Source organism: Pseudophryne corroboree, chromosome 5 (genome assembly GCF_028390025.1).
Source record: "Pseudophryne corroboree isolate aPseCor3 chromosome 5, aPseCor3.hap2, whole genome shotgun sequence".
Classification (NCBI taxonomy): Eukaryota; Metazoa; Chordata; class Amphibia; order Anura; family Myobatrachidae; genus Pseudophryne; species Pseudophryne corroboree.
The window spans coordinates 732,469,127-732,481,679 of NC_086448.1; the positions used below are offsets into that span (position 1 = coordinate 732,469,127).

Consider the following 12,553-nt stretch of genomic DNA (forward strand, 5'->3'; position numbering starts at 1 on the left):
GGGGAGGGTTTTTTGGAAGGGCCATCCTGCGTGACACTGCAGTGCCACTCCTAGATGGGCACGGTGTTTGTGTCGGCCACTAGGGTCGCTTAGCTTAGTCATCCAGCGACCTAGGTGCAAATTTTAGGACTAAAAATAATATTGTGAGGTGTGAGGTATTCAGAATAGACTGAAAATGAGTGGAAATTATGGTTTTTGAGGTTAATAATACTTTGGGATCAAAATGACCCCCAAATTCTATGATTTAAGCTGTTTTTTAGGGTTTTTTGAAAAAAAACACCCGAATCCAAAACACACCCGAATCCGACAAAAAAAATTCGGTGAGGTTTTGCCAAAACGCGGTCGAACCCAAAACACGGCCGCGGAACCGAACCCAAAACCAAAACACAAAACCCGAAAAATTTCAGGCGCTCATCTCTAATTCAGACCTGAACGCAGCAGCAAAATCTTTCTCTAATGGGCAAACCCATGTTGCACTGCAGGTGGGGCAGATATAACATGTGCAGAGAGAGTTAGATTTGGGTGGGTTATTTTGTTTCTGTGCAGGGTAAATACTGGATGCTTTATTTTTACACTGCAATTTAGATTTCAGTTTGAACACACCCCACCAAAATCTAACTCTCTCTGCACATATTACATCTGCCCCACCTGCACTGCACATGGTTTTGTCCATTAGAGATAAATTTTGCTGCTGCGATCAGGTCTGAATTAGGCCCTAAGTTCCGTTGTGCTTCGTATACTTGCCAGTATTTTGTTTTGTTTTTTGGGTGGTGGTGGTGGTGGTGGGGCGGGGGTTCCGCATTTTTGCATGTACTTACTTCCATTGTTGCCGGGTCTCTGCCGTGCAGGGTTACCCTAGAGAAGCCTTTGGTGCATCTTCCGCAATGTGATGTGGAGAGGGTTCCGTCACAGAACCCTCAAAGCATCCCCTGCAGCCACTGCTGGTCTGCCCATGCGCAGATGAACTCCCGGGTGCATCGCGAAGGACCGCTCTGATCGCAAGAGCTGTCCTTCGCAAACACTAATCTCATATGTCAGTACATATGCGATTAGTGTCGGTGTGATGTGTGAACCTAAGGATGACATACTGTATAAACACAACTTACTTTTTTTTCTGAATATCTCCATAACACATTTTTGGCCTAGGGGTGCCGTGAAAAAATTCCTAATACTCTAGGATGCAGTCATTCAAAAAAGTTTGGGAACCACTGAGTTATATGAAGAGACTTATAGAATTCAGTAGATAATTCCACTACATCTGTGTTTCAAGTGTGCAAAACGATACTGTATGTTCAGTTTCCATATTGACAAGTGTTTTCTATCTTCTCTGACTCTATCGATTTATTCATGCTTCCCGCCCACTGTACGTTATGTGCTGCTTTGCCTATTTGGAATCCAATTATAATGGCAGCTGCTGCTATTATAAGACACATATCCATACAAATAGATATACTTCCCAGGCTGGCACGTACGCCAGAAAATTTCCATTCTCATGAGAGCTCACATTGTAATACATTTATTAAAGGGGTTCTCTACCTACAAAAAAATAAAAAATGAAAGAAAAAAATAAATCAGCGCTATATGGCCTGTGGCCAGTGCATCCGGCGACATTTCATGCCCGGCTGTTATCTCTCAGCGCAGCTGGTGTGTGGAAGCTAGCTGCAGGTCAAACTACGATTGGACGTCCTGCTCCTCTGTACACAGCTTTCACTGTATTATCCACGCCAAGCACACAGTGGTAGGGCATTAAATTGCAGTATAACCTGAAGCTAGTTATGCTGACTTCTACACACCAGCCGCGGTGAGACAACGGCGGAGAATATGAAGAGCTGCTGGATTTGCAGTTATCCGAATCTCTCCAAGATCTGATTTCTCCTAAACAAATTTGTACAATAGTTTCCCGCTGTCATTTCATGCTTAACCTTTCTATGTTATTCAGGGAATGTTTCCATGGCTTCATACTGTTCCTAAACTGACCTTATAATACCTTTCAGGTTGTATAGTTACCAATGATAGAGTTCACCCTTTGCAATCGTCAATTTCTCTTGCCCCTTCTACTTAGACGGAGCCCACACACTTGTGTCACATGACTAATTTAGAAAGCAAACAACATTAAAAGTAATTTGCACCGGAAGACAAGTCAGTGAAATAACTTACAAGCTTCATGCTTTATATATTTAATCAGTTTGAGGTGTGAAATGTGGAAATTCTAATGACACTGGGGCAGATGTATTAACCTGGAGTAGGCATAAGGAAGTGATAAACCAGCGATATGTGCAAGGTGATAAAGGCACCAGCCAATCAGATCCTAACTGTTCATTTACATATTGGAGCTTATTGGCTGGTGCCTTTATCACCTTGCACATATCACTGGTTTGATATACACACTCCAGCGCTAAGGAGAGTACCACATTCACAATTTATGCTCAAAAAACTCCATACAAAACACTTATCACCAGTGTGGAGAATAAATTGAATAATAATACTTAACATTAAGGGAATAATCTACAAAAGAGCAGATTATTCTTAGTCCGTAGATTACCACATTTGACAAAACACAGCATAATGGGTTCCCCACTGGCAAAACAGCACCGGAAGTGACGTCGCGATTTGCGTTCCACTCAGCCGGAAGTGGAACGCAAATCGCGACGTCATTTCCAGTTCCGGTCTTGACGCGCATGCACAGCGCACGGACGGCGCCGATTAGCGGGGACTGGGAACACCTGTCTCCTCTCAATATAAGGATAACTAGGAGAGCACAAGCCACGTTACTGAGGAAGGACTTTGGTCTGAAACGCATCTAGCGTGGCTTTAGGAGGGACACCCTGCATGGCTGGAGATCGTGGGTTTGCTGCAGCACTCACATTCCGGAAGTGAGTGTTGGAAATTCCTCGAACATCAGGAGCCTACCTATGCTGTTTTGCCAGTGGGGAACCCATCATGCTGTGTTTTGTCAAATGTTTGTAAGTGCATATTTGTATTAAAACTTTGTTTGTTTTTACATACCTGCACTATTTATATTTCTTTTTTATGGTGCCATTTGCCTCACCATGGAGTCTACATGAAAGATCCATTGCACACCTGGAATTGATGCACCCATCATATGCTGCATTTGCCATTACGGAAATAATATCAAGCTCAATCCAAACTTTGTGTTTGTAAGTGGATCTCTTGAATAAAATCTGATCTTTGTTTTAAATAATCTGCACTATTATATATTTCTTGTTCTTTTACATGGTAAATTGTGGAAATCTACGGACTAAGAATAATCTGCTCTTTTGTAGATTACTCCCTTAACGTTAAGTATTATTATTCAACTTATTCTCCACACTGGTGATAAGTGTTTTGTATGGAGGTTTTTGAGCATAAATTGTGAATGTGGTACTCTCCTTAGCGCTGGAGTGTGTATATCTATCCTTTCTTCTATTTACTGTTTCTGAGTAACTTGGATGCGTTACTCCGATATACATAACTAGCCGCAATATAGGGGGGTTTTTTTGCGCACCAAAACTGGAAATATTTTGTTCACTACATATCACTGGTTTATCACTTCCTTATGCCTTCTCCAGGTTGGTACATCGGCCCCACTATTTGATAAAACCGATCGCTGCTGCTTGCTGAACTAAAATTGGATTATTAGCTGATGTTTGTCCCTGAAAATAGGCGCATCGTTGAAAAATAAAAAATGTGGTGTTGGAAGATGGCGCTCCCTAAATATCATAAATGGGAATAGGAGATGACCAGACTATTAGATAGTCCCACCGTAGGTGGAATTGACAACAGTTCTCTATTTATATACAGTACATATTATGTCTAGATGCAAGACGTCCCTCTTATAATTGTAGAATTCTCCTCCCAGTGATTCTCCCTTTGATCTTCTCCAATGGCGTTCTCCCGCTGTTTATCAGCGCATGTGGAGACGCGTAAAAACAGAAAAGGTGAACTTCCCTCGGTGATTAAATACAAAGAAGGTGCTAGAGTAGTGAGAATAGAACTATCCACTTCACCAGTTATATGTAGATTGGCCTAATGAAACTGCTAACTGGATACATTTTCTAATACAGGTTGAGTATCCCTTATCCAAAATGCTTGGGACCAGAGGTATTTTGGATATGGGATTTTTCCGTATTTTGGAATAATTGCATACCATAATGAGATATCATGGTGATGGGAGCTAAGTCTAAGCACAGAATGCATTTATGTTTCATATACACCTTATACACACAGCCTGAAGGTCATTTTAGCCAATATTTTTTATAACTTTGTGCATTAAACAAAGTGTGTGTACATTAACAGAATTCATTTATGTTTCATATACACCTTATATACACAGCCTGAAGGTCATTTAATACAGTATTATTAATAACGTTGTGTATTAAACAAAGTTTGTGTACATTGAGCCATCAAAAAACAAAGGTTTCACTATCTCACTCTCACTCAAAAAAGTCCGTATTTCGGAATATTCCGTATTTCGGAATATTTGGATATGGGATACTCAACCTGTATTGTAATATTTTAGATATTACTATATTATTTTTGATATTACACCCCAGCGACAGGTTATCTCAATAACACAGATACCGTCTGCAGACTCCAGCACACATGAGAACGGTTCCACATTTGAATGATTTGGGGGAACCTTATCTTTATCCTGCATGTCGAAAGCCCTGCTACTTAGTGGAACTCATCAAAGCAACGTAATATAGATAATGAGAAGAAGAATGTGTCTTACCTTTAAAGAAGACAAAATTTCCCTCACTGTTTTCGTAAACGGCATCAATGCTTGGGGGCAATCCCCTCCAGAAGTACGTAATCTGCATAGGGTATCCATCCATTACTTTATTATTCCTAACGCGCCAGAACCATTGATCCTGTATAATAAGACGAACCAATGGGTTACACAATGAAACAACAATGAAACTGCTGTATGGAGAATATGTCTAATTTCTAGTTACTGATCTACAAAACAATGGGGGTCATTCCGAGTTGTTCGCTCGTTGCCGATTTTCGCAATGGAGCGATTAAGGCAAAAATGCGCATGCGCATGGTACGCAGTGCGCATGCGGTTAGTATTTTAACACAAAACTTAGTAGATTTACTCACGCCCGAACAAAGATTTTTCATCGTTGAAGTGATCAGAGTGTGATTGACAGGAAGTGGGTGTTTCTGGGTGGAAACTGGCCGTTTTCTGGGAGTGTGCGGAAAAACGCAGGCGTGCCAGGGAAAAACGCGGGAGTGTCTGGAGAAATGGGGGAGTGGCTGGGCGAACGCTGGGCGTGTGTGTGACATCAAACCAGGAACGAAACTGACTGAACTGATCGCTATTTGTGAGTAAGTCTCGAGCTACTCAGAAACCGCTAAGAAATTTCTATTCGCAATTCTGCTAATCTTTCGTTTGCAATTCTGCTAAGCTACGATACACTCCCAGAGGGCGGCGGCTTAGCGTGTGCAATGCTGCTAAAAGCAGCTAGCGAGCGAACAACTCGGAATCACCCCCAATATGGGGCTTGGTAACAAAGCAAAAAAAAAAAGCATGTCATTTTGTATTTGGAACAAACCATGGCCCTCATTCCGAGTTGATCGGTCGCAAGGCGAATTTAGCAGAGTTACACACGCTAAGCCGCCGCCTACTGGGAGTGAATCTTAGCTTCTTAAAATTGCGACCGATGTATTCGCAATATTGCGATTACTAACTACTTAGCAGTTTCAGAGTAGCTCCAGACTTACTCTGCCTGTGCGATCATTTCTGTGCTTGTCGTTCCTGGTTGACGTCACAAACACACCCAGCGTTCGCCCAGGCACTCCCACCGTTTCCCCGGCCACTCCTGCGTTTTTTCCGGAAACGGTAGCGTTTTCAGCCACACGCCCCTGAAACGCCGTGTTTCCGCCCAGTAACACCCATTTCCTGTCAATCACATTACGATCGCCGGAGCGAAGAAAAAGCCGTGAGTAAAAATACTTTCTTCATAGTAAAGTTACTTGGCGCAGTCGCAGTGCGAACATTGCGCATGCGTACTAAGCGGATTTTCACTGCGATGCGATGAAAAATACCGAGCGAACAACTCGGAATGAGGGCCCATGTTACAATGCAAGGGGTACAAATAACTGCATTATACGGTATTTTGCATGCAGGGTAAATACTGGCTGCTTTTCCATGTAGCCCACAAATGCTGGATAGCTTTATTTTTACACTGCAATTTAGATTACATTTGGGCACATCCCACTCATATGTAAGGGGTTGATGTAGGAAGCAGTGAAAAGAGTGGAGAAGTGGACCAGTGGAACTTCTGCCTTTCATTTACAGACTGCATTAAAGCCTCAGACTTGTGCTTTCAGTTCCACTTGCTAAGAAAAATATAATAGAAAAATAGACCTTTGTTTAATATCAGTCATTAAAAAAGTATTTATTGTTTTTTTTTTATTATAATTTTTTTACATTAATATTCATATTATTAATATTCTGAGGGGATGTAGTATAAATACGTAAAAATACCGATGCCCGGAATCCCGATCACTCTTCCGGCGGGACGCGTGCGCCTCCTGCTGCGGGGGGGGGGGGGGGGGGGGGGGGGTGTTAGGTTTAGGCATTAGAAGGGGGGGTTAAGGTTAGGGTGCAGGGATGGGAAGGTTATGGTTAGGTACCGGGTATGGGGATAAGGGTTAGGCACTTGGAAGGGTAGACTAGGGTGAGGTACCAAGTGGGGAGGGTTAGGTTTAGGCAGTGGCGAAGGGCAGGTTAGGGTTTGGCACCACTGGGGAGGGTCAGGGTTAGGCACCGCTGAGGAGGGTAAGGGTTAGGCACCACCAGGGAGGGTTAAGGATAGGGAACTGGGGAGTTTTACGGTACTTTTGGAGAGCCTGTCGGGATTCTGATGGCCGGGATGCCGCTGTCAGGATTCTGACCATTGGCTTCCCGTCCATACTGAATCCATTCTGAGATGGAGATACTGTAGCAGAGAGATATTGCGGCTTTGCATTTATCTCTTTGAAGCTTGTTACATAGGCAAATCTACTGCCACCAATAGCTCTATAGTCAGCGGTAACAACGTGATGTATACACCAGTTTTCACTAGCCAACGTGCTTCTCACCCTTTCATAAATATGCACCTTCAACTTTGTTGGTAATTAGTTGCTTTGCTAAATTTCTACAGTGTGGAAATGATGTGGCCTACTGATATAGTGCTTCCATGGATGTCAGGTCAAATGCTACTGAAAACATATTAGCACGGTATACATTTCCCCTGATTTTATAGCCTCTTGATTAAAATCTCTAGCCCAGAGGAAAGAGCAGAAGGTCATTGTTCCTGTTTTATAAACGATGGTCATAGCTTCAACAATAACAGGAAGTGTTCTATGGAAGGGAGAGACACAAAAACTAATGACATCCTTGGCTTGGAAACAGAATATCTGTGTAACAGGTTGCATTTTTTTTATGTCTTAACAGTTTAACACAAGACTGGCTGGTTATTTCACGTGTACATTATTTTTACAGTGTATTATGACTGCTTAGTTAAGGAGTACAACCCAGGACCTGACAGTATTAAGCAATTGCTGTTTTCACGCCTATTTATTCTCACCTACTCAATTATATCGGCTGCACACATCACCAATAATTACGGTACCTCACCATCGCAGATTTTCATGCGCACATCTTTGGAGTGCAGGGAAAAACCTGCAATGCTGATGTGCATGTGGTACTGGAGATTTGGTCGGAACGTCGACACCTCACAGACATAGACGATTATTGAATATCCCCCATAAAGGGCCGGATTTTCATGAGGATGTTGCCAGCGTCCGTTTGTGCGCCTATTGCCGTGGCTGCTTATGCAAATACCACTAGAAAGCCCTCCCTGGTGTCGGGCATGTGCAAGAACCGGGGCGCCCACTTTGACCGTCTTTTTACACTTAAACACCTCTTGATGCATCTTTAGACACAACCATCGGTCACACCATTGAAACGTGTACCAACCCTATGCTAGGTGTACTGTAAATTGTCAGAGTAGGGCCTCCAATGTGAACGATTATGCATCTGAGTTCGCAACCATTTCAGTGACACTAGTGAAAAGAACGCTTTTACTCTGCAGTATAGCACCGATTATATGCACCTGCACGAACGAGTCCAGCATTGATGGACGCAGATCGGCATTAGACTGACAGTGATTGACAATCTGAAGCCATTTGGAAGCAGGGAAGGGGCAAGCACGGCCTCTGTTTCACTGCCATTGCAGGTGAGGGAAGAAGCCAGGGTCTCTGTCAGAGGATGGAGATTCCCTGGCCTCTAGGCAGCAGGTACGGCAGCCGGCTTGCGCGATCCCATGGATCTCACAGACGGTCGATGGTGTTGGAGATGCTCCAATCGTGCGTCCTAGCATGCAGCTCGGATCAGTAATACAGCAGGAGGCGTGACACCATCATTATATTACAGCTATCGCTGCGGCTTCTATGTAAGCAGCATCCATAGCACCGCCAACCACATCTGAATTAGTTCCACTGTGCACAGTTCTGGGGAGATTCTACTTCAGTGGATTCTCCGGATAAGACCCGGGTCTTGTGCGCCTCACTAAGGGCAGGATGCATTAACATATATCGCCGTCCCTCGCAGCGATGTTGATCACATATGTACTAACATACTGTATGCAATTAACATCGCAATGCGGTGACGGAGGCCGCCCGCGATATCTGTGAGGTGGTGTGCGGGGGTCTCCGTCACATCCAGGGGTCTCCACCTGCTCACCTGCCGGGAAGCAGACAGCAGGCTGCCCCCGGCACCTCCTCCTCCTCCCTGCAGCCGGAAGGACCTCCGGCTGTGTTGCTATGGGGAGGAGTTTAGCTTCCAGAACCAGGGCTGCCTGGAAGAAGGTATGCCGGGGGGAGGGGGGTTGGTGTCTGCGGCGGGTGGCGGCGGAGGGTTGCGGCGGCCGGCGTTAAGAAACCCATAGGCTTCTATAGGGTATCGCCATCCAAAGATGGTGATACCCTCAGGGGCGAAAACGCGCCAGATGGGGGTTAGTACATAAGAAAATGTGATAAAATCCCTGTTTTATTGCATTTTCCCTGTAGTACATCCTGCCCTGTGTGACACACATAACAAATGTGCTACCTGATGCATTATATAGTGTATGCCCTCAACAGCATTCGTGGCTCCGTGCGCACGGCTCTGGACTTGTGTTCTGCAGTGTGACTTAGACGCATGCGCAGTAGAAAAAACTTGCTCAGTTGCGTCTAACCTCGGGATCCGGCCCAGAGTATAACATGAGTGTGGCACAATTGGCTGGATGCAGTGAGTTAGTTTAAAGCACTTTCCATTGTATACCTCTTGCACCTGCTGCATGCAATGTTTCTACAATGTCGAAGACTACTCATAAAATAAACACAATCCAAAGACCATTATAGAGCCATTAAGCTCTGTGATATTTTGGCTTTATAACAGATGACATGCCCATCTGACACTGTCCTGTGGTTTATTGCCCAGCAGACTTGTTACATATTCCTAGTTTGGTTTGGCAGTTGTGCAAGTGAGCATTACTTTGTTAAATATTTCAGATGTGGTGGCCTTGGCAGCTTACTGCAAGTGTGTGTATTGCATTACTATATAAACTAATCTGCACAGCTCATTGGCCAGAATGAAATGCTATAAATAACAAGGGCAGTAAATAAGCAAATACGTCAGTGCAATTGCAGTGACATTTCAGGATACAACAAGTAATTTATGGATGGCATAAAATGTTATAGCATCCCGCTATGTAATTCCATAATGATGGATTTCTCCCATACAGCAATCAGACATCAATTGGATAAGCAGCGTTTACAGTCATTTGCTCAGGTCTGGGAAACTGAGAGCAACAGCCTGTGTTACGGTAAGTGGTTAAATGGTCAGTGAACCAAATGCCACAAGTGAAGCTAGGTGCACATTAAGAAAGGCTGTTAATATACTGTATGGCCACTGGAGTGTTTCTACACCATGATCATTATAAAAGAGACAGATTGGATTTCACTTATTTATATCCTTTTTGCATTCTTCTTTCACATTTTATTTGTATAGTTGGATACAAATGAATGGTGTTTTCCTGAATAAGGCAATCTATTGCAGTCTGTTTACAAAGGACAGGCGAAGCAAGACACAATAAAAATAAGAAAACTCACACATCAAATGTTCCATGTAAGAGCCGGGCCAGCTACTAAATCATTAACGGAGATATACAGTATGACTTTTTTGGGTCTGCTGTACGACACAAGCTTTTTCTCAGGTGTGCATAGGTGTAGCATGGCTTTCTGCAGCAGAAAAGTTAGCACCTAGCTGGATTAAGGGGGAAAGCACCCCTCTTTCCCTGACCAACCCCCTCTCAGGGTCCCCCAAAGCATTTGGTTACAGCTGCAGGGGGAAATGGAGAATAGGGGGAGAGTCACCAATACAAGCGCCACCTAGTGGATGATGTCCTGTATTATTGCACTAATGTCATCTAACTTTACTAGCCCTGACTGTGTCTTAATGCAGATATTCACCTGATGTGTGATAAGCATGTGCTCTGGAATGGGGGGGAGGGGGCAATAGTAAGTGTACTGGGTCGCAGGGCACAGTGCGATCGCCATCTAGGGTTACCACCGGCAGTGTTAGGAAAGAGATAATCTCTTTTTAGCTGCTCCACCTGCTCACACCCCACAGCCCTTCCTCGCCCGCCTCCAGAGCCCTTTTCCCCCTGCACACAGCTCCAGTCCCTACAGTGTGTGGCTAGTTACTGTGGGCTGGCCCCTCCTCTGGGATCAGCCCTGAGCCCTTCACACCTTCAACTTCATATGTTCTTCCCCTCTTCACCATCTGTTCCTCCTTTATCCTTTCTCTCCTCTTCCTCCCCTTGGGTCAAAACAACTCCCTCCTTTCAGCACCCCCTCGCCCCCTAACTGCATGAGCAGTAGTTCTGCAGCATAAAGTAAAGCGATTGCTGATGTGATTACTTTACACATCACAGGAACGGGCTCTTATCGGAGCGCCTGTCCCTGGATGTGATTTTTAAAGCATCTGGGCAGAAATGATTTTCTTGTTGCCTGAACAGTGTTGAAGAGAGATTATATTTTTTGTGTCTAAAACGCAATAAATAATAAATGGGCCCTTTATTATGGTATTTTCGTTCTAATACAATACACTATTCTGCATACCCCATAGTGTCTTCTATACTGTTTTTAACATGTATGTGTGCGCGCACGTGTGTGTGTGTGTGTGTGTGTGTGTGTGTGTGTGTGTGTGTGTGTATATGTATGGATAGATAGATAGATAGATAGATAGATAGATAGATAGATAGATAGATAGATAGATAGACTGATAGGGTTTAGTATGAAATACCTACAATCAAAATCCTGACAACTGACCGTCTGTCAAAATCCCAACAAGGTCAAAATACCAACATTTAAAATGTCGACAGGTCAAAAGGTCGACATGAGTTTTTCATTGTGTTTTTGTGTGTATGTTGACATATGTCGACATGGACACCGTAGAAAGATAAAAAGATAGATTTATAGACAGTGATAAGGTGGGGATTTATACAAAGGCCATCCGAAGACTAATATCAAGCAAGGCTATTTTACAGAGGATTACCACTTTTACAAAATGCCGCACTCATACCTCACAGCACTTGCACATTCAAAATTGTGTCAAAATCAGCCTCCTAACCTGGTCTACCAAAACTCTGCCCGAATTCACCCAAACCTAACCATATTTGTCCACTATTAGTCAAAACCGAACACTTTGTGTTGGCGTGTCTTGGATTGTGCAAATCTACTAATAAACTCATTGGTGGTCATTCCGAGTTGATCGCAGCAGGAATTTTGTTAGCAGTTGGGCTAAACCATGTCCACTGCAGGGAGGCAGATATAACATGTGCAGAGAGAGTTAGATTTGGGTGGGGTGTGTTCAATCTGCAATCTAAATTGCAGTGCAAAGATAAAGCAGCCAGTATTTACCCTGCACAGAAACAAAATAACCCACCCAAATCTAACTCTCACTGCACATGTTATATCTGCCCCCCCTGCAGTGCATATGGTTTTGCCCAACTGCTAACAAAGGCCCTCATTCCGAGTTGTTCGCTCGCAAGCTGCTTTTAGCAGCATTGCACACGCTAAGCCGCCGCCTACTGGGAGTGAATCTTAGCTTAGCAGAATTGCGAATGAAAGATTCTCAAAATTGCGAATAGAAATTTCTTAGCAGTTTCTGAGTAGCTCGACACTTACTCTGCCACTGCGATCAGTTCAGTTAGTTTCGTTCCTGGTTTGACGTCACAAACACACCCAGCGTTCGCCCAGACACTCCCCCATTTCTCCAGCCACTCCCGCGTTTTCCCCAGAAACTGCAGCGTTTTTTCACACACACCCATAAAACGGTCAGTTTCCGCCCAGAAACACCCACTTCCTGTCAATCACACTCCGATCACCAGAACGAAGAAAAAACCTTGTAATGCCGTGAGTAAAATACCAAACTTTTTAGCAAATTTACTTGACGCAGCCGCAGTGCGAACATTGCGCATGCGCAGTTAGCGGAAAATCGCACCGATGCGAAGAAAAA

General features: G+C 43.9%; 1 protein-coding gene across 2 annotated transcripts in view; it reads right to left on the bottom strand.

Moving 5' to 3' along the window:
- MMP16 (matrix metallopeptidase 16) overlaps positions 1-12,553 on the bottom strand; it is a 363,579-nt gene that overhangs the window by 45,475 nt on the left and 305,551 nt on the right. For both annotated transcript variants that reach the window (XM_063924066.1, XM_063924065.1), the window contains one exon: positions 4,733-4,871. In XM_063924066.1, coding sequence (XP_063780136.1) covers positions 4,733-4,871 — 139 coding nt within the window. The remainder of the gene's footprint in view (positions 1-4,732; positions 4,872-12,553) is intronic.